Below are 27,977 nucleotides of genomic sequence, written 5' to 3' on the forward strand. Positions count from 1 at the left end.
GTGGGTCACTGGATAGGGAATAAATAGGTGGACAAGGGCCCTGTGCTCTGCATGTTGGAGCCTGGGAGACCATCATGGGAGCAGCTGGCAGCAGCTAGAGTTGCAGGGCTGAAGGGCAAAGGCATCTTCTCCAGGAGGTGACAGCTAAGCAGAGTCTCCCACAGGTTGTGTCTGGTTCTTGGGGTTTTGATAAGAACCTCCCTGGAAGATATGGAAGCCCCCAATTGATGTAAGAATGGAGGTGGAGAGTGCGTTCATGATAACTGGGAGGAACTGACAAGGTGGCTCAGTGGTCACAAGCACTGGCTGTGACCTCTGGTAGAGGCCTTGGGTTTAGTTCCCAGCACTTACACCAGCGGTTCACAACCCTCAGCTCCAAAGGATCTGCTGCCCCCTTCTGGCCTCTGTGGGTACTGAATGTACACATGCACATACCCATACACAAACATGGAGGCACATAATTTAAAATAATATATTATTTATTTTTAAAAGTCAATGGCAATGTGTCTTTTTTATATTCTTTAAAAAGACACATTTGGGGGTTGGGGATTTAGCTCAGTGGTAGAGCGCTTGCCTAGGAAGCGCAAGGCCCTGGGTTCGGTCCCCAGCTCCGAAAAAAAGAACCAAAAAAAAAAGACACATTTGTTTTTACATGCATTATTGGTGTTCTGCCGACTTGACAGTGTGAGGGTGTCAGATCCTCTGGAGTTGGAGTTACAGACAGTGTGAGTGCCATGTGAGTGCTGGGAATTGAACCTGGGTTCTCTGGAAGAGTAGTCAGTGCTCTTGGTTACCCACTGAACCATCTCTGCGGCTCCAGTAACATATTTTTTTAAAAGCATCTTTGTAGAAATAAGATTGAGTCAAAGATACACCTCACATGAGCACCGTTAGGGAGAATTGTAGACTCACGGCTACAGGCAGTCACAATGGGGCCCTGAGGTGGTGAGCATTAACAGAGACCCTCCACCTACAGCACAATGGGGGTCCTGAGGGGAAAGAGCCTCTGGAGAAGGAAGAGGGCTTCTTGCTGTCATAGATTTTTAAGCATGTTCTCATGGCCTTTCCATTGCGATGACAAAACATCAAGACAAGAAGCTGAACAGAACATGGAAGAACCCTGCATGCTGACCCCCTCACGCTCCGCTAGCTTTCTTTTCTTTCTCTTCAATTTCTTTCTTTTTTGTATTTTGAGGCAGGGTTTCTCTTTATAATCCTGGCAGTCCTGGACTCTGTATACCAGGCTAGCCTTGAACACAGAGATCCACGTGGATTAAAGTATGCATCACCACTGCCCAGTTCAGCTAACTTCCTTACATAGCCTAGCCCACCTAACTAGGAATGCTGCTGCCCACAGTGGCTGGGCTCTCTTGTATCAATTAATAATCAAAACAGTCCCCCTCCCTCAGATGCCCACAGACTGGACAATTCCTCAATCAGGGCTCTTCTCTCAGATGACTAAGTTGACAGTGGTTGAGTTCCATACCACACGACCTAGTCTCTGCGCCAGAAGTTTCAAGGCATTTCGAATAGTTAAATAAAATGCAAGGACGCTGGGTCAGCAAGATGGCCCAGAGGAGAAAGGTGCTTGCCACCAAGGCCGCTGACCTTAGTTTGTATTTTGAGGTAGGGTTTCTCTGTGTAATCCTGGCAGCCTGGACTCTGTAGACCAGGCTAGCCTTGAGCTATGTGACCCACGTGGTGGAGGGAGAGAACTGATTCCTGCAAGTTATCCTCTAACCTTTTCATGTACACTGTGGTGAACGTGTGTGTGTGTGTGTGTGTGAGAGAGAGAGAGAGAGAGAGAGAGAGAGAGAATCATTTTAGAACCTAAGCAAGGCAGATCTTTAAGTTCGAGGCCAGCCTGGTCTACAGAGTGAGTTCCAGGACTGGCAGGACAGTCAGAGAAGCCCTGTCTTGAAACCCTAAAACAAAAACAATTAAAACCAATCATCACATATAGACTTTCATAAAATGTCCTCGGATCATTTAAGATGACGCCTGGTTGGTGTTCAGTAAATAGTGTGAATGAGAGAATTAACTCACTTAGGCTTCTCTACCAGCTACTACTCTGGTCCCCATCATGGCCTCCCCTCTACTCAGGACACCATCTTAATCCTGGCCCAGGCCTCACACTGGCTCCCCCGCTCCACCAGGTGCACGAGCTCGAGCGAGCCCGCAGGGTGGCTGAACAGGCAGCCAGTGACCTGCGGACACAGGTGACAGAACTGGAGGATGAGCTGACTGCCGCGGAGGATGCCAAGCTGCGCCTGGAGGTGACTGTGCAGGCCCTGAAGGCTCAACATGAACGCGACCTGCAGGGCCGTGATGATGCTGGCGAGGAGAGGCGGAGGCAGCTGGCCAAGCAGGTACTGTCTGGCAAGAGGCTGCAGTGTGCCTGAGCCACCCAGGTGACAGCACATGGGAAGGGAGTTCCCCTCTGTTAGCGTTTTCACCGGGGTCCTCTTGCTGTCCACCCCTACACATAGAGCCATCCTCCTGCTCTGCCAGGAGGCAGGGACACACCCGTGCCACGGCGGGTGTGTCAACATTCCCTAGCTCACACACCATTTACCATAGTGTGCCACCTCAAGGACACACCCACCTCCTACCCCTCACTGTCAGCCTAAGTGGCTGACTTTTCCTTTAAATAGAATGTTACCCTTGATAGAAAGGACATGGAGTGGCCATAGAAAGGATTCCAGCCCAGCTTGGTAAACCACTGAGCTGACTGGGGCTTGCTTAGAGCAGCGAGAGTGACTCCAAGCACGTGGTGCAAACCCACTAAGAGAGCCTCCTCTCCCTCAGCCGGTGCTTACTACCTCGGGGAGGGAGGGGAGCTTTTGAATCTTATAAAGGAAATAGATATAAAACAGGGCAGGAGGGACCAGAAAGGCCTAGGTAGGATGAGTCACAGAGGAGGAATCTGGTTGCCATGACCTCTAACCTCTCTGACCCTGCCCCCAGCTGAGAGACGCAGAGGTAGAGCGCGATGAGGAACGGAAGCAGAGGGCACTGGCCATGGCTGCCCGCAAGAAGCTGGAGTTGGAACTGGAGGAGTTGAAGGCACAGACATCTGCTGCTGGGCAGGGCAAGGAAGAGGCAGTGAAGCAGCTGAAGAAGATGCAGGTGAGGGGGACCTCGAGGGTGGGAGGAGCCAGGGATCCAGGGTCCGAGGTCTGGTCCCATCACCTTCACGGGCAGCAGGAGCAGGTTTAGCTAGTGACCTCGGAAAAAGCTGGCCTCTGATGTGTGTTCATTCTTTTTATTTTGCATTTCCTTCATTTCAGATGCTAGACTTTGAAATCTAAGCTCATCATTTAATTATGTGATAGATTTAATGATGGAACTTAGCGCCGTGAATAATGCTCTCTGGGGGATTCTAATCAGGGGCTTTACCAACGAGCCACGCCCCTGCTCTTCGCCGGGCAGGGGGAGGGATTCTAGGCAAGGGCTCTATCATTGAACCACGCCCCCAGCCAACACTAGGGCATTTAAACCGACAGGTGCCTGTGGTATATTACTATGGGGCAGCAGTCAAAAGGGCCAGTTCATACATTCAGAAAAAAGATTCCTTGCTTAACCCCTTCGTCAGACATGTAATAATAATAATAATAATAATAATAATAATAACAACTTTTACCACTGTAGCCCACCTTCTTTATCACTGGTTCCTCATAGCAGTGCTGGACTCCCCTTGGGTGGAGAAAAAGTTTGCGTTGGCCTCTCCTCACACTCCCAGGCAGTGACCACATAGCCACAGGCTAAATATTCTATCGTGGCTCACTTTAAGAGGTTAACTAAGGCTTAGAGAAGGAGTGGAATTGGCCCAAGGGCACACACACAGCACGCATAGGCTTTGGGGCAGACAATAGGCTCTGTGCTGGCCCTGCTTGCCCTGGCCCTGAGCAGGTTATCAGCTCCCTCAAGGGTGGGGTTTCTGGTCACAGTTTGACAAAGCCCTCACCTACCCAGGCCCAGATGAAAGAGCTGTGGCGGGAGGTGGAGGAGACGCGTAGCTCCCGCGAGGAGATGTTTACCGTGAGCAGGGAAAGTGAGAAGAGGCTCAAGGGGTTGGAAGCTGAGGTGCTGCGGCTGCAAGAGGTAAGATGTGAGCAGGGCCCAGCGGGAGGCCCCAGAGTGGGTGTGGCTTAACTGGAGTTCCTGGAGGACCGGCGGGCGGGGCTTTTCAGGAGGTCTTGGAAGGGGGACACTTTGGAAGTGGGCGTGGCTCCCTGTGTCTCCTGCCTTCCGGAGCTGGGAATCTTGTCCTGGGGGCTATTGGGAGTTAGAGCAGGAACTGCTAGGGCTAGTCCTAGAAAGACGAGGAAGACAGACAGGAGCCAAGAAGTCAGGAGCAGGAGGCTGAAGTAAAGAAAAAGTCCGGGGTCCAAGGCGACACAGAAGAGAAGGCACAGCCGGGTAGGAGGGAGGACATGTGGATAGCATGGGGGTAGGAGGAGGCCCAGTGACGAGAGATGTGGAGAAGGACCACTGGTGGCCAGCGCTAAGAAAAATCCTTCCAAGGTGAGGATCACAGGCTCACAGCAGGAAAAGGCCAAAGGACAGAGAAAGGTTAATACCAGTGTCTTGACCCCTTACCCCTTTGTTCTTGACCGTCCACATAGGAACTGGCTGCCTCAGACCGAGCCCGGAGGCAGGCCCAGCAGGACAGAGATGAGATGGCAGAGGAGGTGGCCAGTGGCAACCTTAGCAAGTGAGTGTCGTGGGACCGTGGGCTGTAGGCCGTGGGCGGGGCATGCTCCTGTCTCAGGCCTATCCTCTGAAGCCACATCTTACCCTCTAGGGCAGCCACCCTGGAGGAGAAACGGCAGCTGGAGGGGCGACTGGGCCAGTTGGAAGAGGAGCTGGAGGAAGAGCAGAATAACTCGGAGCTGCTCAAGGACCACTACCGAAAGCTGGTGCTACAGGTGGGCCCTGCAGCAACCCCGGCCAGCCAGACGCACCCCTCCCCCACCCTAGTCTCCAGGGGCTCTCATTCATTTGATAGGAGGGCCTTTGATGTGGGTTTTGAAGGAAGAAGTCAGGAAGGCTTGACCCATTGATTCATCAGCAATTCTGAGGTCTCGCCAACAGACTTGAAACAGGAATTAAGGGGACTATTAAGCGTGGCAGCTCACAGCTGTAATCTCAGAACTTTCCATAGTCAGGGGAATTGTCACAGGTTCGAGACCAGCCAGGGCTACCAAAAGCAAACACTGACGTCTGAATGAATGGATGGCTTCACACGTTAATAAAAGGAAACCTCGTCTATCATCGTCAGCCCAGCCAGGAGAGAAAACCTCACTCATTACTGTGGGTGGAAGTTTAGGGTTTTGATTTTCAACCTCCTATCAATAACTTCAAACTGGCTTTGAAGTCACAGCAATCCTCCTGCCATAGACTTCCTTGTACTTGAAAAACAGACCAAGCCCAAGTTCCTTTAGTGTTATGTGGCATCCCTCCTCCCCTCCCCCCCAGTGTTTAAGGCAGGGTCTTCTGTAGTCAAGGATTCTTTATGTAGCCTGAGGATGAAGACCTTGTACTCCTTGTGCCCCTGATGACCAGGAGCTCTTTGTATACTAGGCAAGCCCTCTACCAACTGAGTTCTTGCCAGCCCCTACCACCCCACCCCACCCCCATCACCATTTTCATTTACAATTAAAATTTTAAAGGCTATAAAGGAGGGCTGCTGTGCTCACGAATGTACCCTGGGAGGCGAGATGCGAAAATCTTTAATCAGCCTGGGCTGAAGTGTCTTCCGCTGCCCTGTGATTTCTGAGCAAGCTGAGGGTGTCAAGGTGCTATTATTAGGGCCAGGGCCAAGTCTACACATCGGCAGCTGCTATGAATGGAGGCCTCATTCCTCAGATGATCCCCCACAGGTCTCTGCTGCCTTTGCTACCCTAGGGCTCAGCCTCTCTGGCGGGAGGGGCCGGAGCCTGGCTCCTTCTCCTGGGCTCCGCAGGTGACCCTGGTGCAGAGGAGAGTGTGAAGGGCCTGAAATAGTCCAGTTCACAGCCACACATTTAGGGCATTTAAACAAGTTTGTGACCATCCCTGGGACTCACTAAAATAGCAAAGCAGAACCTGACTGTGCCGGTGTATGCCTGTCATCCCAGCATTTGGGGAAGTGGAGGCGGAAGATCAGGAGTTCTAGGTCATCTTCAGTTAAATTGTGAGTTTTAGGTCAACCTGAGTAACACGGGACCCTCTCTCAAATAAAAATGTTGACTAAATTTAGAGAGACTGAAATAATTTTGAGTAAATTTAAATTTAAAACATTCTTGTTCATTAAAAAGTAAAGGATGCGGTCTGGTGAGGATTGTTTCTCCTGGCTCGTCCCAGTGCTATTGTTGAGTTCTCTGCGCCACCAGCCTCCGTGCTCTGCATTTAACAGCCATGAGCTCAGCTCGTCCCAGGAGGTTCCTGGTGTTGCCACCAGCTTCCTCACAATGTCCCATCTCCTTTCCCACTGCAGGTAGAGACCCTCACCACAGAGCTGTCTGCTGAACGCAGTTTCTCAGCCAAGGCTGAGAGTGGAAGGCAGCAGCTGGAGCGGCAGATCCAGGAACTGCGGGCCCGCCTGGGTGAAGAGGATGCTGGAGCCAGAGCCAGGCAGAAAATGCTGATCGCCGCTCTTGAGTCTAAACTGGCCCAGGCAGAGGAGCAGCTGGAGCAGGAGAGCAGGTGAGGAGGGAAGATGCTTTGGCACAGAAGTAATTCCAGTCTGTGGCAGTAGCATTTGTGCAACAGGATTGCAGCTAACTACTTCTGTGTAACAAAATACCCGAAAACTTACTGACTTTACAAGAAGTTTATTGCTCTGAATTGGGCCCCAGCTTGTAGATACTTGGTTGACCTGTCTGGTGTATCTTTCTTGACAGGAGGTTTGGCTACATGATTTTGCTTCCTTGGGCTCATGTACATGTAAGGCCTTGCCCAGGATGACTAGACTAACTTGGTTCTGTTCCATGTGGCCGCTCATCCTCCAGTAGGCTGACCCAGGATTGCCTACATGGCAGAGCTGGGGTCTGAAGAATAAGGGACACTATCAATAGCTTCTAGAGGCTTGGAGCTTGCACTGTGGCACTTTAGCCAGAAGCAGAACAAGTCTTGTGATAGCTCGAGCAGTTATCACATGGGAGCAGCTTCAGTCACATGCCAAGGGTGTGGGAACAGGAAGGATGGAGAACTCATCCCCCACCCCAATCAAACCATCACAAAAAGGATTTTCTTACATAAAAAGGTGCTGGCCTCTGGGTCGATGCCTGTGTATTTCCCCAATGGTCACAAAATGGCTGCAGTTTTATTTAGTATCTCATAGTTAGAGCCAAGAAGCCAGTCTAGAGAGATGGATGGCTCATGGAGTAAAATACTTGCCCTGAAGTGGGAGCACTAGAGCTCGCAAACTCGGCACCCACAGAAAGGCTGGACATGGTGGCCCATGTCTGTGATATAGCATTCCTACAGCAATATGGGAGGGAGAGGCAGGAGAATCTTGGGAAGGTCGCTGGCCAGTTAACAGTGTGTACCGGGCAGTGAACTAAGAGACCCTGCCTCAAACGAGGGGGAAGATGAGGACTGGTACCTGAAGCTGTCCCCTGAACACATGCGTGTGCACATGCACACGCACACACACACACACACACACACACACCCCTAATTTTATTTCTGTTGCTATGGCAGACACCTTGCAAGATCAGCTTGAGGGAGAAAGGGTCGATTCAGCTTGTAGGGTATAGTCCCTTGTTTAGGGCACGTTTGGGAGGCAGAGGCCTGAAGCAGCTGGTCACAGCCATAGCTGGGCATGCTCAGTTCAGCTCAGCTTCTCTTCTACACAGTTCACCCAAACCCGGGGAAAATGCCACTCACTTGCATGCTGGGTCTTCCCACATCATTTAACAGTCAACACAATCCCCTCAGGCACGACACAGCCCAGGCTGATCTAGCCACTCCCTCATCGAGATTCTCTCCACTTAATTGATTCTTTGTTGTCTAAAGTTAATCAAAAGTAATTGTCAAGCCAGGCTGGCAATGGGCTTCACGCCTTTGATCCCAGCATCCAGAGACATAGGCAGGTGGATCTCTTTGAGTTTGAGGCTAGCCTGATCTACTCAAAGAGTTTCAAGTTTACCAGGCTACCCAGTGAGATCCTGTCCCATAAAACAAAACTAGACAAAAGAACCCCACCAAACAAACAAAACTAATCAAACAAAAGAAACCATTGAGTGGAGTGGGTCCCTGCAGTGTCAATCCGGAAGCACACCATGCAAAGTGATGAAAGTGGAAACCTGGTTCAGATTGACTTTGTCTGAGGCCAGATGGCTGGCTTGCTGTCAGCATATTTAAAACACAGTACAATTTGGGGAAAAGTTTCCAGGCAAGAATCATTCCTACTCCAAGTGCACAATAAAGCTTAAGGTGTGACTTAGAACATGTGACCATGAGGGAAGGTTCTATAGTTAAAAGGCCTAGGATCTAGTGTGGTCTCTGACCAATAGCATAAAGGTCAGTCAGCCATAAAGTACATGTGACATCTCCCCTAAGGATGGCTTTACCTGGGATCTAAACATAGATTATTCCGGTCTGGAAAAATCACTATGGGCGATTTGGGTGAGGTCTCACACCACAGATAGCAAGAAGGTCTCTAGGAAGTTAACAAAATCCACCCCCAGTCTTTGGGAAAGGCATTTCTATGTGCTTAACATTTCTGGTTTCACTAGATCTGTGCACACACACACAGGACCTTTGTGCCCTCAACAGTCAACCAAAAGATCAACACCTTTTTAAAAAGGGCCGGTAATGTGACTTAGTGAACTTGCCACTGAGTTCTGGGAGAATCAATCGCAAGTTGTCCTCTGACTGCCATAGCACATGATAGGCATATGGACACACACAAATATAAATAAATGAATGAAGCAGTTTGCATCTGTTGCTGCCTGGCTGCCATTTTTGTAGATGAGATGCCCATGATCCTGATGTGATGTATAGAAAAACAGATCAGACAGGCTTGTCTGACTATGATTCCTGATTTCCAGTTTGGCATTAGCACCTCAGTATAGAAGGTATTTGAACTGCTCTGCATCCAGAGGCAGGTTGGGGGCTGGGCTCTGTGGGTAGAATGCTTGCCTGGCATGCACAAAGGCCTGGGCTCATCCCCAGCACTGCATAAACTAACTGGGCATGATGGTGCATATCTGTCATCCCAGGATGTGGGAAATGTAGACAGGAGGATCAGGAGTTCAAGGTCATCCTTGGCTACATAGCAAGTTTGAAGCCAGCATGGGCTACATGAGACCCTGTCTTAAAACTATCAATATCACAGAAGACATTTTAAGAACATTAGCTGCTTTGCAGCCAGTGTCTGGCTGAGTGGGAGGCAGCTGGAAGGTAGGAAGAGAGAAGAGACCCAAGGATGGGACAGCCATCCACACTGCTGTGTTGACAGAGGGTTTCCTGGGCCACCACCTTTTCTTCGTTTTAGAGAGCGCATCCTCTCTGGCAAGCTGGTACGCAGAGCTGAGAAGCGGCTGAAGGAGGTGGTTCTTCAGGTGGATGAAGAGCGCAGGGTGGCTGACCAGCTCCGGGACCAGGTGAGCAGATGACATCACTACAAATCGTAGCCAGTGGGATCAAAACCAGGAAATAATATCTACCCTGGCCTGGCAGGTGGCTCAGTGGGTCATCCCAGTTATGGTGGAAACTGAGGCAGGAGGATTGCTATGAGTTCCAGGATACCGTATACTATAGTGAGAGACCCCTTCTCAAACCAGCAGCAACAATGAAAAGTGTCCTGTAGTCTGTAGGTAACAGAGCCTAGATGTGACTACAAGTCTATACTTAGGCAGAATTTCTGTGTCCTTAAAAGCTCAGCTATGCCTTGTTTGCTGTTCATTACACAAATGATTCTTGAGCATGGACTTTGTGCCAGGCACATTGCTAGGCATTTGAAGTAAGGTGCTGGTACATTTCCAGAAGGTCCTGGCCTTCACAGGGTTCACATTACTGGCCTAGGAAAACTATTATACATACAACCAGACAAAGATAATGCCAGACTCTGGGGAGGAGAAGAAAAAGAATGAAAAAACAGGAATGGAGAGCCTTGTCCAGACTGGATGTTGGGAAGGGCTAAGGAGGTGACACTTGAATTAAGACCTTACAGGGGTGGTATAGCCAGATGTAAAAAGCAGGACGTTCAAAGGCCTGGAGGAAATGAAATAAGCACATTGAGTCAGTATATCTAGAGAGAGGAATATAAGAAATGAAGTCTGGATTGGAGATGTGATTTAATTGGTAGAGTGCTTACCTAATATGCCAAAGACCCTGGTTTCGATTCCAAGCAGTCACTTGTGAGATGAAGGCAGGATCATCAGAAGTTCATCTCTAAAGGTCATCTTTACCTACATATTAATTGAGTTCAAGGCCAGCCTGTGCCATAGGAGACAAATGAAGTCACATGCTATGTGTTCTTACCCTGGAGAGAGGTGGCAGTGTCTGGGCAGATCAGGGTGAATGTGGTCTGGTCACCGAATTCCTCAGAGACATGGACACGAGGAAGACTATATTGAGGCTGGCTTTAATTAGGACAGTCTTGGGGAGCTGATGGAGAGCTGTGAGGGGTGGGGTAGCTCTAAGTGTGCCAGTACCCCTCCAATGCAATCACATGATTTCCAAGGAGCCACCTGTTTATACTAGACAGGGCACTGACAGCCCAAGGAACCAGTTCCATCAGGCCAGCATGGTGAGCCAGTGAGTTTATTAGGGTCACTTACAGAAACATGGGTAACTCACAGACACCAAAACTCCCCACCCTACCCCAGCATGCCTGACGGCTGGAAAACACTGCAGCCCCAGAGGCTCACCCCTCTCAACTTCCTGCCTGCCTCCTAAATGATCTTGCATTCCAAAGACCACAGGCAATGTGGTAGGGGTGGGGTGTAGCAGGAGATCTCACTGGGAGGGTCTGGTACTCTCTGCCCCTTGTGCCCTTCATTGTTGCTCAACACCCACCTGTCTTCTGCATATTTTGTTGCCATAACTAAAGGTCTCAGTAGATTACCACAGTTGTCCCACTCCAGGATGACCCTGGCTATACAAAGGAGAGACTGAGGCAGGGTGGAGGCTGGTGTGAGGAGTGCAGGGTGTGAGGCACCAGGAACACCACAGGAATGACCCGGTCCATCTCCACTCAGCTGGAGAAAAGCAACCTCCGGCTGAAGCAGCTCAAGAGACAGCTGGAGGAGGCAGAGGAGGAAGCATCTCGGGCACAGGCTGGCCGGAGGCGTCTGCAGCGGGAGCTGGAGGACGTCACTGAGTCTGCAGAATCCATGAACCGGGAGGTGACCACGCTGAGGAACAGGCTCCGGTAAGCTACCTACTTGCTGGTACCACTCTGGAGAGGAGTGCAGGACCTGGCCTAGGTGGCCCGCCTGGGCATAGGACCCTAGGATGGGGAGGAGGCTGCGGCCTCCCTGTTCTCCCACCTGTGCTTTGTAGTCTTGCTCAGGTGCCATCTGCCTGTTTGCCCATTTACCAACCTTGGACCGAAGCTTTTCCTGTTCCCCTTCTATCCGTTCTGCATCTGTGTTCTCATCTCGGTCTGCATCTTTGTCCCTCTCTCTCTCACTGGTACATTCTCCTCCCACAGGCGTGGCCCACTTACTTTCACCACTCGAACTGTGCGCCAGGTGTTCCGGCTGGAAGAGGGCGTGGCTTCCGACGAGGAAGAGGCTGAGGGGGCAGAGCCTGGTTCTGCACCAACCCAGGAGCCTGAGGCTCCGCCCCCTGCCACCCCCCAGTGATCCAGTCTGTCCGAGATGCACCAAGGACAGAGCCCTTTCTGGTGCCCCTCCTGGTTTGCACTTTGAAACGACACTGTCCTCTGGCACTTTCTGGCATTGATGAACCCTACTGGGACCCCAGGACCCCTGCTCACTGGGGACTCCAAATCAAGGCCCCAAACCAAGGAGCTGGGTGGGAGGGAGGCAAGGATGGTCGCTCTTGTTAGAGAAACAAAATTGAACATGGATGTCAAGGATGTCCAGTCTGCTCCTGTTTTCAGCAGGCCTGTCCCCTGGAGAAGACAGGCAGGGTGCTTCCACCCCCTGTCTTGCTCTCTTTGGGGGGAGGGGTGCTCATAGGATAGCGCTCATGGTCCCTCATGCTCCAGACACTAAAGAAATAAACTGGCTGGATCCTTCACCACGGCTGGGTTCCTAATTGGTTACCAGAGCACAAGGAACTTTAGCTTCTGTGATATGTGAGGCTCTTCTTAGGGACAGGGTATTTACAGTACAATAGAAATTAAGGGTTTCTTACTATATGCTAGGCAAACCATTGAGTCCTCAGCATCTGTGAGCATTGCTGAGAGAGTGAGGCACAACTTCCTAGCCCTTTCCTAGAAGTAGAAACAGGCGCAGACAGGCTGAGCTTACCTTGCGGACACGGGAAGTCTTAACCAGGATCCAAGCCACACAGTCTGGCTTCAGGGTTAGTAATCCACGAGTGAAGGCAGTTTTTACACCCACCGTGTATACCCACACTCTCCCTGCGTCCTAGGTCTCCAGGACACAAACTCGTGCTCTCGTATGTTCCAGTTAAGAGGGCTGCTCACACTTGTTGTCAAGGAAACCAAGGCAGTCGCGTGCCGAAGTACCCAAGGTGGCCAAAAGATCAGGTACTCAGGAGCTGGAGTTACTGGGCGCTGGGTACAGAACTCCAGTCCTCTACAAGATCAGCAAGGGCTCTTAGTGGCTGACACATCTCTCCAGACCCCCCATATACGCTAATTTTTTGAGACAGGTTCTGTCATTGAAACCTATTTCGCCAACTGGCCAAATTGAGATAAATATACACACGCACGCACACACACACACACACACACACACACACACACACACACACACACATCTCTGTACTCTGAAACTTTGTAGCTCTGGAAATTGAACCCAGAACATGCCTCAAGCTACGCAATCTCAATTGCTGAGCCACATCCCAGTGTCTCACTGGGGGGTTTTAGAAAACTTTGTTCCCAGCCCTTTTTCACTTTTTTTTTAGCCATCCCCCTCCCCGCCCTTAACCTCTTGAGAGAGATGATAGGCTAGTACCACCACCACCTAGCCCAATTCCCACCCATACTTGAAGTTCCCTCAAGCACCCCAAACTCAAATGAGAAAAGCCATTTGTAAATGAAAAGGAATCATTTATTGGGCTGGGGAGTGGGAGGGCAGGTGGGGAGGGGCATGACACTGTTTCTTTGTTGGGGGGAGGGTTGACATGCGGCAGCTTCTGCGTGGGTGGTTCATGCACCCTGGGTGGGCGTGGGGGAGGCTTGGGGGAGGAGCCTGCCGACTCCTTCCTCCCTGCCTGCGGGTGGGCCAGGAAGACCCGCCATTAGCACCAGAGTTGCAGACCTCCCCTCCCCCAGACTCAGGACCCGCCCCCATCCCTGAGAGCGCCCCTTGGCCAGCCCCTCCCGCGCCAGGTCAGGCTAGGCCCGTCCGCCCACTTGAAGTAGAGAAACTTATTGCTGTTGAGTGTGTGGGGAAGGAGAGGAGCCATTGAGCTCAGAAAAACCCCCTTCCCCTCTGCCAATCATTCCTCCCCATCGCCCCGCCCCCAAGTCCGTGCGTCCCCCCCCAGCGCAGGAGGGGTGCACGACGCATGCGTGTGTATGTGGGGGGGGCGCGTCATGCAGCGCATGCGTGCAGTTGCAGGCACCCTGGCGGCCGTGGGGAAAAGGGAGACCAGGACTGGCTCTCCCTCCCCGAATCCCACACTGTTTGGTAAATTGGGAAATGTGGAGGGGCAAAAATCACGTTTTGTAGACGTTTATAATGAACTGTAGCTTTTTAAAAATGCTTAACTAAAAAGCTGGATATGTGTAGGGGACTGGAGAGCACAGGGTTAAACAGTGGGAAGTGGTTGGTACCCTTCAAAAAGGACTCTTACCCCTTTCCCCGCCCCATTCGCTCTTTTGAGGGACTGGGCGGGGTAATAGGGGTTGTTTAAATAAGTTGAATCCTTTGGCAATATTAGGAGTCCTCACCCCATACCCTGGTGTCTAGAGTCCCCTAGCCCTTTGCCCTGCCCCTACCAGATCCCACCCCACTCCTCAACCCCTGTCTCACCAGGGTTTAAGGTCCCGAGGGAAGGCGGGGAGTGCGGGAGGGACTCAAAATGTCCCTTGCATAGGAATTGTTGCATCAAGAATTGGGCCCAAGGACACCCCCACCGACAACTCTGGTGACAGCAGGAGGTTTCCCTGAGGCGGTGGGAACAAGGGATTGCTAATTCTGCCGACCACCCAGCTCCAAAAGGGGAAGTTCTCTAAGGATTCTGGGACCAGTGTGGTCTCTGGGCTTAGGGGAGGTAGCATCCTGGAGCCAAGACGAGATTTGAGAAAGTTTTCCACCCGCGAATGTGGCACGCGGTGGGCAAGGAAGCTGGGAAGGGCAGGCTAAGATCCTAGCCGAGGTGGGCGTGTCCTCTTTTCCCACCAGTCGGGCAAAGAGGGATTGCTGGAGATTGAACCCTGGGACCTTAGCACATTAAGCCAGCGCTTTTAGCTTTGGGTCCCATCCTGTTCTTGACTTGCTTTCAATGGCAACGCCCAACTGCTACGCTGCCAGGACGCACCAGCCGGGTGTGAGCTTGCGAAGAGTACACAAGTTTAAAACACTTGGTCGTCTGTGCACTCTGCAAAGTTCAGCATGCGAAGAGGGAACGGGAGTCCCACGCTCTGGGAAACTCTGGTGGCCATGAAGAAAATGTGTTTTGGCACCATGGGGGGGAGGGCGTAGAGGAGGGGGCTGCCTAGACAGCGATGCTGGAATAGGGTGGGAGCTCCCTGGAATCAGAGCTTGTCCCGGAAGGTCTTGCGTCAGAGGCGCCCAGGACAGAGAAATGTGATATCAGGGGGTTGGGGCTGTCTGGGGTTGGGGGAGGCTTGAGGATATGGGGGTGTCTAGGTATGTCAGGGTCTTGAGGACTGTCAGAACCCCAATGGCTGGAAGTGAGCTGGGGTGCAAGGAAAGGGTGGAAGAACTCTGTGGTGCAGTCCAGGCCAGTGGGGGATGGAGTGATGGAGGTGGGAAGTGTGGGGCGCCGGAGTCCGTGGGGTATGGGAGTGCAGGGTGCCAGGTTCTATCTCCGTAAGTCTAGGGTACTAGTCTCACATTGGGATAGAGTGGAGACTGCAATGGGTAGAGGGTTCTGGGCCTGGAGGGCCAAGTCCATGCAGCGAATAGAGGGAGCAGATCTCTGGAGGCGGGCGTGGGTGGAAGGCACCAGCTGGCGTCCTCCAAGCCCAAGAGCAGCTGGCAGAACCCCACCCCCACCCCCAAGCCGAGCTCCTCGGGGCTGCAGCTGATTAACCTGTCTTCCTTTTCCTACGTGTTCCTAGAGGTTTTTGTTTTTCCTGAATCAATTAGTGATGGGTGGGTTGCCTTTTGGGGGGTATCCAGGAAGACCCCTAAAATGCTAGCCCCGACCCCAGAGGCTCCCAGCAGCCTCCCCTCCAACTCTCTGCACGCAGCTCCTGGCGGCTTATTGCTGAAGAGGGGGGTCGGAGAGGCATGCAAACTGGAGTGGGTGCCCCAAGATGGAATCAGCTTTTAGTTATTTACAGGAGTCGATGGGAGGGGTGTCCTATGGCTCATGGAGACCTGAGGTTTGCATTTTTTTTTTTTTTTTGGAAGGGGGGGGGGGTTGGGGGGGTACAGGCCCCGGCCCCGCCCCCTCTATCCTGGGTTCTCTACTATATGGGGAGTGAGAGGCCCCGGGGGTGTCTGCTGGCATCATCTTTTGCATATTATTAACTTTTTTTTTTAAATAACCCTTTCCCCACCCCTACTCCCAGCTCCTTTTCACCTTCCCATCACCCCCAGTCCCCCCACAGGGGGGAGGACAGCGCTAGAGGATGGAGGGCAGGGTCGGGGGAGCTCGGCGCGTGGCCCGGGGAGAGCCAGGGGGGGTGGCGAGGGGCGCGAGGCGCAGGGACACCCCGCTCAGGCCCACAATGCTGCTCAGGCTGCGGGACTTCTCGTAACCTGGGGAAGGAGCAGAGACAAGGGTGGGAGGGGGCGTGGGGATGGGAGCCAGAGTGAGGATGCGACAGAGAGCCCAAACAGGGATATACAGGCAGAGAGAAGGATGGGGAGGTGAGAGATGCCCAGAGACACAGAGATAGGCGGGATGGGCGCGGACCGAGGAGATGGAGAGAGGTGAAGAAATCGGAGAGTCAGTCAGCATCCACAAGAAAGGTGCAGACAGGGAAGGGGAGAGACAGGATTAGGAGGCGGGTGGTGCACACTGAGCCTCCCCATCCAGCCATGCCCGCCCCTCTTCTCTCCCTCCCCAAGGTTCCCTGGTCTGAGGCCCAAAGGCGGCAGTTGGTGAGGTGGGATGGTGGGCGGCAGGGGCTGGGGTGGAGGCAGCAGCTGGTGGAGGGGGCTGTGCAGTAAGGAGCTGGGGGGTCTGGTGCAGGGATAGGGAAGGGATTCCTTGGGAACTTGTGCTACGAGCTCACTGTGTAGCCGGGGCTGACCTAGAACATCCAATATAGCTTAGGCTGGACTCCAATTATGTAGCCTAGACTGGCCTCAACCTCACTATGTAGCCCAAGCTTCTCAAACCCAATACTTAGCCCAGTAAGTAGGTAGCCTTGGACTAAGAGGCATGAGTCATTTAACTCAGCATTGACATCCTTCAAGGGTCTAGGACATGGGATGAAGTGGAAGATTCCAAAATTGAATGAGGTCTGCTGGTGACAGGAAGCAGTAGGTCACGCAGCTCATGGGATCCCATATCAGGACCAGTATAGGTGGGTGGGGTTTCTGTGAATTGTTCTTGTTTTTTTGTTTTTTGGGGTTTTTTTGGGGGGGGGCTCTGCTAACATCAGGGGCTAGAATGGGTTTTCTAGGCATCCCAGACTGGGAGGTGGTACTCAAACTGCAGGAGAAGAGTGTCTGGAGGGGAATGGAAGCCCAGGGTCTCTAGGACACTCCCTCCCACCATTCCCAGTTGCTAACCTGGGGGGAAGGGACAGGGGGAACCCGAGGGTCTCGCGAGGTCTCAGGCGGTGACAAGAGCTGGGGACAGAAATACAGAGAGTCAAGGATTGGGGATGGGAGGCAGATGGGGGCTCCCCAACACAGGCTCGCTGTTGGGGGGACGGAGAAACGCCGGGATGTCTTCCTCCTCTCTGGTGTTTTCCGGGGGGTTGATGGGAGCGGTGAAATGGGGGCAGCCAGACATCAAATATGGCAGGAGCTTCCGGGGTGGCTAGGAAAGGGGAGGACTGAGGGTGGGAGGGATGGGGTTGGGTTTGGGAATAAGGGTCGGTGTGAGGGAGGGTCAGGGGTGGGGAAAGACTAGGAGGGAGGGAAGACCTTGGGGTTTGAAGGGGGAACATGACAGATGGGGACAGGGGATGGACATGACACTGGGGCAGAGAATTCAGTCAGCCCCATCAGCTCTGGCCATCATTTGAGTTCAATGAATGGGTTTTGGTATCATATGCAAGAAAAGCAAGGGCCTTGTCCACCCAACTGGGATCCCTGGCCTTCCCCACTTACTCCACTTTACCCTCCATCCCACCAGGAGCCCCTCAAGGTAGGGGTGAGGAGTAGAGGTCTAGGATCAAGCGAGGGGGTGGGGTGAGATGGGAGGAGGGAGGGGAGGAGTGATGAGATGGGCATGGAAGGCTGGGGGAGGGTGTAGGGAGGACATGGATCCTCTGGGATAGGACCCTAGGTTCTCACACCTGTCTGCCTCCCTGAGGTCTGTGGGACATGGGCGTTTCATTAGGCCTTTCCTGGGGCTGACTATAGCATGCCTTCAGGCTGAGAGCAGGGATTCTGCATGTGTGTCTATTTCAGAAGAAGGTGCTGTGTGATGTTTCTAGTAGACCACACACCTTCAGTCAGCTTTATCATTTACTGGGTGAAGCTGGCCTCACCCAGCACTGAAGCATCTGCAGATGCTCTCTGCAGTTCTCCCCCAGTTCTGTCATGCCAGCTGCTCTCTCTGGTTTTGTTTTGTTTTTTTCTTTGCAGTAGGGGAAGTAGAACTCGGGACAAGCGAGGCAGGTGCCATGCCCCAGCCCCACACTGGGCTCAGCACTCTGAGCCTATGTACTTGTCCTTTTGTCCTTCCTGATCGATCCTTTTCACCCAGTTCTCCTGTCACTTCCTCAGAGATGGCTGTGGCAGTGCCCACCCACAGTCAGGCCTGTCCACACTGAGAAGACAGGTCACAACTGGGAGTAGCTCAAAGAGAGCCTGAGCCTGCTAGAAAAGTTACTTGCTCCTCACGGTTGGGTCACGTGACAGTCGCCTCTTTGCGGTGTGTCACAAATCACCCCAAAAGTGTAGTGGCTAAAACAACAAGAGATTTGGGCCGGCAGGGTCTCACTTTCTAGACCCAGCTAGCTCAGTCTCACAATCCCCCTGCCCCAGCATCCAAGTGGGATTACAAATGTGTCCCACCATGCCTGGCTTTGATTGTCCTTGACTGACCCTTGACCTCTGACTCTTCATCCTTTCCTTTCATCTCCACAGACCTGGTCCCAGCTAGCTCCCCATCCTCTTGTCCCGAAATCCTTATCCCGTCTCCCAGACCCTGGCATGGCTCTACTTTCTTCCTCATGCGTCTCTCCTCTGATGTCTGTTTTCTACTCGGCCCAGGGGACTAAGTCTGCTCAGGTTGAGCCCAGCTCTTAGGATCAGGGAGAACTCTCTGGCCTTACTCCACCCTGCACTCAGGAATGTCCAGGTGTGTAACCCACTTTGGCGGCTGGATTAAAAAAAAAAATAACCAGAGAGGGACACAGACAGGTGAGGGTAGGGTCAGAGGTGGGGCGGGGGATGGGGTGAGTGAGTCAGAAGTGGGAGTTGGGGCTGGGTTAGTTCCGGAGTGTAAGGACTAGGCAAATCCTGGGGTGACAGTGGGAGTCAGTGTCAGGGACTGGGTGCAGTTGTTCACCATGGGTGAGGGTCTCGGTCAGTGGGAGAGCATGTTCTCAGAGAGGTTAGTCGGAGGTACAGAAGGAAGGGGAGTCAGGAGGGGCCATGGTGAGGAACTACTTACCCTGGGGGGGAAGGGGCTCGTCCACTAGGGGGATATCCAGGCTGCTGCGTTGGCGTTGAGGTCGGGCAAGAAGCTGGGGGGGCCTGGCTTACGCCAGCATGGGGGGGGCAGTGGGGGAGCACCAGTGGCTGGGGATGAGGGAAGAGGCCAGAGAGTCAGGGTGGGTGGGGGAGATGGAGATGAAATAAAGACAGGTGAGGAACCTTGGGGCTCAAGGACAGGGAGGATTAGGAAGAAGGCAGTTTGGGGCTGAGGGGGAGAACAGAGGGAAGTCCAGAGCCTCCCCCACCCCCTCTCCTCCCTCCTGTGGGCTGGGAGAGAGGAAGGGTCTCTGGGGAGCCCGTGGAGGGCACCTCACCTTTTCGGATGGAGCCATCGGGAGAAGGGGCATAGTCTGTGACAAGGAAGCAAGCTCGGTCCCGGCTGTAGCGACCCCGGCTTCCGGGAGTGATCGGGCTCTTGTCTTCTGGAGACATGGCTGGCTGGTCAATGGCGGGGCAGTCCTCATGGGCCAGTGCAGCTGCTGCAGGGTCTCCATTGGGACGGGGGTCTACTGCAAAGTGAGAGGTCACAGAGGAGAGAAACTGAAGGTAGACGTAACAGCAATAAAGAGATGGAGATTGAAGTGATCCTGGGGGCGTGGGGTACAAGGGTGCTGGTGTGATGGCTGGGGAGGGTGCTGAGAGGCAGGGAGGGCGAGTGTGACTGAGAGTGTGGACGGTGGCTGGCTGAAGAGAGGCGAGTGCTATCGAGTGGCAGTCAGGCCTGGTGTGAATATGTGACCAGAAGAGGAGACTGGAGTGCTGGAGTGCGGTGCTTGGTACCGGGAGGGTGGCTGGGGCTATTGCGGGCCAGGCATAGTAGTGTACACTATAGTAGTGTCATCTATAACTCAAGAAGCTGAGGCAGGAGAATTCTGAGTTCGAGGTCAGCTTGGGCTGCATAGTGAGATCCTATCCCCCAGCCCTCACCCCATTCCACCCCCCCAAAAGAGAACAACAAACCCCAGAAGGGGCGGGTGCAGGGTACAATCAGCGTTCCGGGGCAGAGAGGATGTCACGGGTTTTGAAGCAGTTGCTTAGGGACAAGTCTGGGGTGCTGCAAAGGGTAGGATGGGGAAGGGCTGGGAAGGTGACAGGTGAGGGAGGGTGAGGTGGGGGTCCCCTAGGCTCTGACTTGAGCTATTTTTAATGGATGGAAAACTGGGTCAGTGGCTAAGGGAGCAAAGATGGGGGGCCAGGCAGACGAGCTCATTTTCTTGACCTACTTAAGGCCGGGGGGGGGGGTGCACTCACCTCCTTCCTCCAGGACACCCAAGTCATTGCCTGCAAGAAACAGAGTCCCCCAGGACACACACAACCCGAAAAATCAGATGCAACTGCTAGCTTCCTCCTCTTCCTGGCCTGTCTCCTTACTTAAAAAAAACATTTCTTTTTCTTTTTCTTTTTTTTTTCTTTTTGAGACAAAGTCTTGCTCTATAGTCCAGGCTAGCTCTGAACTTAACTGTCCTTCTGCCTCAGCTTCCCAAATCCTGGGATAACAGGTACATTCAACCAGACCTGGCTGCCTCTTCTCTTACAAGAACTCTCTGGGATCCCTAGTGCCTCCTGCTGCCCTCTGCAGACCCTGCCTGGCAGCCCCGCACCCTGATGTTGGCCTTTGTCTGTTTCTCCCTTTTGCCGTGCTTTACGTGGGTCCACCTCGACCCTCCTGGCAGCCTGACTCCATTCTCCCTCTCTCCTTAAGTGACTTACGTTCCCCAGCTCTGGCTCTCAGGACTATCAGCCACAGTCACAAAGTGACAGTAGCCAGACCTGCCTCTAGCCTTGCTAGGAGTCACGCGCGACTTCCTGTGCTTTACACGAGCCCCTTTCTCTTTGAGACCGGGTCTCACGTAGCTGACACTGACCTTGAACTCCTGATCCTCCTGCCTGATCCTCTTCCATTTTAGGATTACCATAGGTGGCTCTCATTCCCTTTCCTTTTTCCTTTCTATCTCTCCCTGTCTTCCCTTGCCTTCTCATAGAGAAATAGGAACATCCCTAAGAATCGGTGTGAACTAGCAGCCCCCAGGAAGCCACTCAAACCTTTTGTTTCTATGTATGTAGCCCAGGATAGCCTCAAAACACGTGTTGACCCTCCTGCCTCAGTCTCCCCAGTGTTGGAACGATAGGACAATGCCACCAAGCCTTTCTCTTTCTCCCCTACCCCTCCCAACTTCTTTCCTTTCTTTCTCTTTCATTTTTTTTTTCTCCCATGATTTTTGAGACAGGGACATGTCACCCAGGCTAGCCTTGAACTCCTCATCCTCCTACTTCTATCTCCCAAGTATGGGAGGTACCAAGTACCTTCAAAGGAAGGGAGGCATGCACCATCACACCTGGGTTTCTGAGTCTCTTCTCCAAAGACCCTCACTGTGCTGCTTCTGACCAGGGGCCTTTCAGAGCAGCCTGGCTGAAATCCATGTTCACACACTCTCTTGTACACGGAATCCCGTTTCTGTGGCTCCTTGTGCCTCCTCTCCAGCCTTCTAGCCATTTGTCCCTTCTGTCTGCCCTGTTGCCTTCCACCCTGCTCTGCCTGAACCTAAGAGAAATCCTGCCTCTGCATCCCCTCCAACCCTGCCGCCTCCTCCCTCTACCCCGACTCCCAACCCCCAGGTCTTCCCACACCTCCAGTCCTGGCTCCAGCCTCACCTGCCCTGTTGGTTTCAATCACCTCTTCTTGAGCCAGTGGGCAGGGCTCACCAGGGGCTGGCAGAGGAGGCAATCCCATAATTCCCAGTCCCCCAGCACCACCCCTAAGCAGCCCGGGGTGCGTGTGGGGTCCAGGTGGGTAAGCCCCAGCCACAGTCACCCCCATGGAAGGAGGGGTGATGGGCGGTGGTGGGCTGATGCCACCGCTGCCGTGGTGGGGGTGTGGTGGGGGCGGAGGCGGGGGATCGGGCTTGCAGTAGTTGGGTGAGCCAGGCTGCGGGGGCCTGGGGATATGTTTGTTTTTCTTCTTTGGCAATTTCTGCTTGGCCATAGCCAGTGAATAGTACATGCCGAAGTTGTTGACAATGACGGGCACCGGCATGGCAATGGTCAGCACACCAGCCAGGGCACACAGTGCCCCGACCAGCATCCCAGACCATGTCTTGGGGTACATGTCACCATAGCCCAGGGTGGTCATGGTGACCACAGCCCACCAGAAGCCGATGGGGATGTTCTTGAAGTAGGTGTGGTTGGAGCCCAGGATGTCGTCAGGATCGGCCCCGATGCGCTCGGCATAGTAGATCATGGTGGCAAAGATGAGGACCCCCAGAGCCAGGAAAATAATGAGTAACAAGAACTCGTTGGTGCTGGCACGGAGCGTGTGGCCCAGGACCCGCAGGCCCACAAAATGGCGGGTCAGCTTGAAGATACGGAGGATGCGCACGAAGCGGACGACGCGCAGGAAGCCCAGCACGTCCTTGGCAGCTTTGGAGCTGAGACCTGACAGGCCCACTTCCAAGTAGAAGGGCAAGATGGCTACACAGTCGATGATGTTAAGACTGCTTTTGAGAAACTCCACCTTATCCGGGCAGAAGGTGACCCGCATGAGAAACTCAAAGGTGAACCAGACCACACACACGCCTTCCACGTAGGTCAAAAAGGGTTCCGTCTCCACCTCCACATTGGTGATATTCTCCGGGGGAGCCCCAGGGATTGGGGAGGCCTGCGTCACCGTCTTGTTGCTGATGTGGATGAAGCCCTCGTGTGTCTCCAGGCAGAAGGTGGTGATGGAGATGAGGATAAAGAATAGGGAGGCGAAGGCCACGTACTGCGGGGGATGGGAAAGAGAATGGGGTGACTTTCCAGTGGCCTCAGTTCCCCACCTCAGGACCTAAACAAATCCTACGAGAATCTAAGCATTCCCATTTAGTTCTGCCGCTTCTAACAGTCTGTTCTGAGAAAGGAACAGAGAGGCTGAGGGAGGAGCTTGCCACAGTGACCCAGAGAAAGAGCCCTTTCTGGGTTCTGTATCAGGGTTTCCCCGGAAGGATACATACAACACTGCTCATGTCTCAGAGGTTTGGTACTCAGCCTGGAGCTGGGGAAGGGAGAGGGCAGGTGGGGACACAGGGGGTACTAGCCATAACCGTGCGATGCAAGAGGAAAAGCACTCTGCCCCAGGACCCATTCCCAGCCCTCTTTCTATATTTTGAGACAGGGTCTTTAATTTAAACAGGCTGGCTTCGAACTTACAGTCCTTTGAGTAAGTGATCCCTTCTGAGTTGCTGGGATAACAGGCCACTAAGCCCCGCTCCAAAACCTTGGTTTGAATTGGTCAAACTGGAACAAGGGTTAAGCTTTCTGAGTCTGAATTTTGTTTTTTAATGGAATTGTTATGAAGATTTGGTGAGTGTTCAGAGGGCTTGCTTCCAAAAACAGTGCTTGGCTGAGTGCCTAGAACACAGTGAGATCCGAGCTGTTACTAGGGTACGGTGATCAGTTAGTGGGGGGCAAGGATGAGGGGGGTCAGAGAATGGCTAGGATCTAAGGACCCCATTCTCAGTAGCCCACTGAAAACAGAGAGAGACCTGGGGGCAGTTCAAGCATGTGGGGGGAGCTATAGAAGGAAGGCCTTACTGGGCTCAGGCTAAGGAGAGGGAAGAGAAATGAGGAACAGAAAGCCTTGTAGATGGAGAGGGGGTTATGGTTCTGAAGAGGTAAATTCTGGGGCCTAGACTGTGAGCCAGTGTCCAATAACTGGTGGGGAGTAGGCCCTGGGCCTTAGGATAGGCTGGGAGAGTGGTCAGTAGTGTAGACCACCGACTTGATTTCTCCGCAGTGGGGAAGAGGCCAGAGGCCTCTGCAGAGCGCATGCCTGGAGCCTCCCCTCCCCCACCCGCAGGCTGCAGCACTGCAGTGGAGGCGGGCCGACCCGGCCCGGAGGAGGGCGCGAGGCGGCCAGAACCACGGACAGCTCCCCCAGCCGCAGTGCGCAGCCGCAGTGCCCTGATCCCCTTAACTATTTCCAGGCTAAAGCGCTGCAAGCCAGCGCGCAGCCGCAGTGACTACGGTTTAGGTTTCGTGGCTAGAGGCCACCTATCCTACAACTTGCGTAACCCGTTCCTTCCCAGAGGCCCGAGGAAGAGTGGGCGCCCACTGCAGTTCACAGGTGCAGGGTTGGTTTCCCTTGGAATAAGTCTTAAGTAGAAGGTATGGAGGGGTACCAAGGGTCTGTAAAAAGGAAAGAAAGCGGAGCCAGAAAAACTGGACCCTGAGCTTGGAGGTGGTTTGCGGTCCCAACTTGCAAGAAGGTCCACCTGGAGGTTGGAAAGTACCGGCACACAGCAGATACTCAGATAAATAAATAGTTTAAAAAATATGTACGAATAAATAAATGCGTAACCTTCGTGGCCATTCTCGATCCCTAGTCTGACCGTCACCTAAAGACTCTATCTCAGTTTCAGCACCCTTCAATGGGGTCAAAGGAAGGAAGGACTACCCGGGCCATCGAGTGGGGGAGGAGATGCTCCGAAGCCCAAAGGAGCATCTGGGGCCATGTCCCTCCTGCCCCTCTTACTTTCCCCTTCCCCCCAACTCAACCCCAAATGTCGCCAATTCAGCGCTTCTCAGGGACTAAACTTTATGTGAAGCCTCCGTTCCCTCCCCCTTTGTTCCCCCCTCCCCCCGCAGTACAAATGCGGCACTGCGGCTCCGCGTCCTTCCTGGCCCAGGACGCGGCACGGCGGGGGGCGGGGGCGAGTGGAGAATGGCTCTTCGTTACCCACTTTTGCTAGTGCCCTCTCTTTCCCCGAACTTACCCTTCAGCTATTACCACACACCTCGCTCCAGGGTCTCCTGGCCCAAAGGAAGTTTAGGAAGAGGGAAAAAGCTATGGCCAGAGCTTATCAAGAGAGCATTCATAGGGCTGGGAAGTTACTGAGGCTTACAAACTTTTCCAGGACAGATCTTTGAGGGAATCTGGGGTTTCTAAGAAAGGAGAGAGAGGGTGGAGAACCCGGGAGCGTTCTGGGTTTACAGCAGGGGAAGCAAACAGAAGAGTTATGGTAGGGGGTGTTGAGAAATGGGTTGGGGGCGGAGGAAGCGAGGCTGGGAGAGGAAGAACCCTGCGGGTTGAGCTATCCCAAGAGGGGGGTGGGGTGGGAATTGAGAACTTTCTGGGCTGATGACTCGGGTGTGGGTAGCAGGAAGGAGACAAGTCTCTAGATTTGAGGTGACACAAACTTCTGAAAGTCACTTGGCAGAATGAGAAAGTAACTGGGGAAGGAGAAATGGAAACGACATTAATCCCAGAGGCACGGGGCAGGTGTGCAGTTGGAGGAAAGGATATTCTGGTAACTGTGAGCAAACCGGGGGGTCGGGGGGGACACACACTGGGGTACTGGAGAGGGTAAGTATAACATGGGGCCCTTCTGGAGACCCAGGAGTGGGACATAATGGATTCTAGGGAGTCCTTTGCAGGAGGTTGGTAAAGAGGGTGAAGGATTTGAGGGTTTAGAAAGGAAGACCCTGCCCCTCAACACACACTCAGCTAGGACGTGGGGAAAATGTGCTGATTAGGACCAGTAGTTTGGAGGTTCAGAAGGCTCTGAGGGTTCTTTGGGGGCGGGGATCTTCTAGAACTTTGAGAGCTAAGAGCAGAAGACCACAAACAGTCAGGAGGCCCAAAGTTAGACAGAAAAACAGATCTAGGAGTCGGGCCCAGGGAGAATGAGGGAGGGCCCCAAGGAGGGAGAGATGGAGAAGGAACTTCAGTGGGTCTGGAGTGGGTGGGGTCTGGGACACTGAGGATCGGGAATAAGTGAATGGCTTTGGAGTGTTCAAGGGACAGTGAGGAGTTTTGGAGAGGCAGAGAACATTCTGGAGGCCTGCCAAAGGTCTCAGAAGGTGTGTGGGAAAGGCGGGGTGGGACTGTCAGAAAATTCCAGATTTTCGGCCAGGAAGCCGTTCTCCAGGATCTATGATGACTTGGAGCAGTAAGTTGGGGTTTAGAAGGTCCCAGAGACGCTGAAGTTTCGGGTGGTGTCCTTGGAAGGGTGGCCTAAAGAGAGGGGTGTGTTTGCAGGGAACTCCAGCTGCCAGGAGGAAGGGCTTCCTGAGAAATGAGGAGCTCGGGAGGTGGAGGAACAGACACTGGGATGGAGTGCTCCGGACACAGAGCGGTTGGGATAATTAGGAGTGCTCGGAGAGCGCGCTCACCCTGGCGGCCCGCGACGAGTAGGGGTCCTCAAAAAGCGCCCACACGCGGGGCTGCCAGCGCCGCCACCACGTGCCGCCCGCGCCGCCCGCGCCCCCGGCAGGTCCTCCGGCACCTCCGCCCGCGTCCTGAAAACACAGACGCTTGAGCTCGCCGCCTGCCCCGTCCAGGCCGCCGCCTCCTGCGCCCGCCTCGTCGTCCAGGCCCGCATCATGGGCGCCTCCGGCGTTGGCGTTGGCGTTGCCCGAGGAGTCCGGAGCCTCGAAGGAGTCCAGTGCCTCTTCGGCATCACGGTGCTGGCGGTAGGTCATCCAGCAGCAGGCCTCCACGTCCGTCTCGTCTATGCCCCAGAAGCCCAGCTCCTCCTCGAAGAGCGGCCCGCACACGTCGGCCGGGCAGTGCAGCTTGCCGGTGCGGTAGTAGTTGAGCACGTAGGCGAAGACGCCCGGGTGACGGTCAAAGAAGAACTCGTCCGTGCCCGGGTCGTAGTCAAAGCGCGCGGCCGCCTCGGGCTCGGTCAGCCCGGCCAGCCGGGTCCCCGGTAGGGTGCGCAACGTGGAGCGGTACGTCTCATGGCGCACGCCGCCCACGTTGATCACGATCTTACCGCTGTCGCCGCCGCCGCCGCCGTGCCGCCCCATGGCCACCGCCGGCAGCCCGGGGCATGGCTCGGCGCGCCGGCCCCCAGGCCCGCAGGAAAGCGGGGCACCCGCCGGGGAGGCGGCGGTGCCGGGCTGAGCGCACTGCTGCTGCGGCGGCGGTAGCAGAGGCGGCGATGAGGACTCAGGCGGCTGCGGCGTTGGCGCCGGCTGAGAATGCTGCTTGCGGGTCCCCTGGCGCCCGCTGAACGACCAGACGCACACTGAGCTGAGCATTGGACAGGGAGGCGGGGCTGAGGGGGCAGGGTCTTGGGGGCGGAGCCTGGGTAGAGAAGCAGACGTGATTGGGCAGGAGGAGGCGATGAATGGATGGGGAGGGAGTGATTGGGCAGGTGGAGGGAGAACACGAGCTGATTGGACTGATGGACTGGGCAGGGCCACGGCTAGGCAGACTCCAACCAAGCCTAGCTAGAGGAGGTGGGGTTGCACAAAAAGCTTAGGATTGGATTCTACCTAGGAGAGGGCGGGGCATCAAGGGGACCCTAAAAATGCCTAACTCAGCAGCACAGCGAAAATGGAGACCTCAGAGCCAGGTATGGGAAAGAACCAGGTGCGGTGGAGGCAGGGGGATCAGGCGTTCAAGGTCATGCTACAACGGGAGATAAGAGGCTAGCCTGGGCTGTGTGAGACTCTGCCTCAAAAAAAAAAAAAAAAAAAAAGGCCTATCAAGTCTTTTTTTTTGGGGGGGGGTGAGGGCGGGGAGGAATCACAGCAAGAGAAGCTGGCAAAAAGAAAACAGATTGGTGACTCGCCTATAGCTCTAGCAGGCAGGACCTGCACTGAAAAGGCAAATGAATAGGAAAGTAGCAGTGATTGGATGCAGCGAGCCCAAGAAATTATCAACAGTCCTTATTGGGCCGGGACAATGAGGGGGAGGGTCTTACCTGGGGTGGGGGCGGTACTATGGAACTGGAGGTGGAGTTGGAACTTGATTAAATAAAAAACTGACAGAAGACAGTCGAAGGGGAGATACTGGGACGCTATGGTAAGAGATGGAAGGAGAGGTTTTGGGAATTTCTGGATGAAAGCTAGGGA

At 53.8% G+C, this 27,977-nt stretch overlaps 2 protein-coding genes across 3 annotated transcripts in view; one reads left to right on the plus strand and one right to left on the minus strand.

Annotated features, from left to right (window-relative positions):
- The window catches only part of Myh14 (myosin heavy chain 14), a 59,277-nt gene extending 47,073 nt beyond the window's left edge, over positions 1-12,204 (plus strand). For both annotated transcript variants that reach the window (XM_032893735.1, XM_032893734.1), the window contains 9 exons: positions 2,157-2,369; positions 2,968-3,129; positions 3,976-4,104; positions 4,629-4,717; positions 4,808-4,931; positions 6,482-6,690; positions 9,488-9,596; positions 11,196-11,368; positions 11,651-12,204. In XM_032893735.1, coding sequence (XP_032749626.1) covers positions 2,157-2,369; positions 2,968-3,129; positions 3,976-4,104; positions 4,629-4,717; positions 4,808-4,931; positions 6,482-6,690; positions 9,488-9,596; positions 11,196-11,368; positions 11,651-11,804 — 1,362 coding nt within the window. In that variant the 3' untranslated portion in view covers positions 11,805-12,204. The remainder of the gene's footprint in view (positions 1-2,156; positions 2,370-2,967; positions 3,130-3,975; positions 4,105-4,628; positions 4,718-4,807; positions 4,932-6,481; positions 6,691-9,487; positions 9,597-11,195; positions 11,369-11,650) is intronic.
- Positions 12,205-13,183: 979 nt separating this feature from the next.
- On the minus strand, positions 13,184-27,564 carry Kcnc3 (potassium voltage-gated channel subfamily C member 3). The gene is given in 7 exon segments (XM_032893737.1): positions 13,184-16,052; positions 17,034-17,093; positions 19,093-19,199; positions 19,201-19,220; positions 19,451-19,645; positions 21,789-22,896; positions 26,286-27,564. Coding segments are annotated over 7 exon segments (2,535 nt in total). The 5' UTR covers positions 27,159-27,564; the 3' UTR covers positions 13,184-15,880.
- Between the last annotated feature and the right edge of the window lie 413 nt (positions 27,565-27,977).

Source organism: Rattus rattus, chromosome 2 (assembly GCF_011064425.1).
Source record: "Rattus rattus isolate New Zealand chromosome 2, Rrattus_CSIRO_v1, whole genome shotgun sequence".
Taxonomy (NCBI): Eukaryota; Metazoa; Chordata; class Mammalia; order Rodentia; family Muridae; genus Rattus; species Rattus rattus.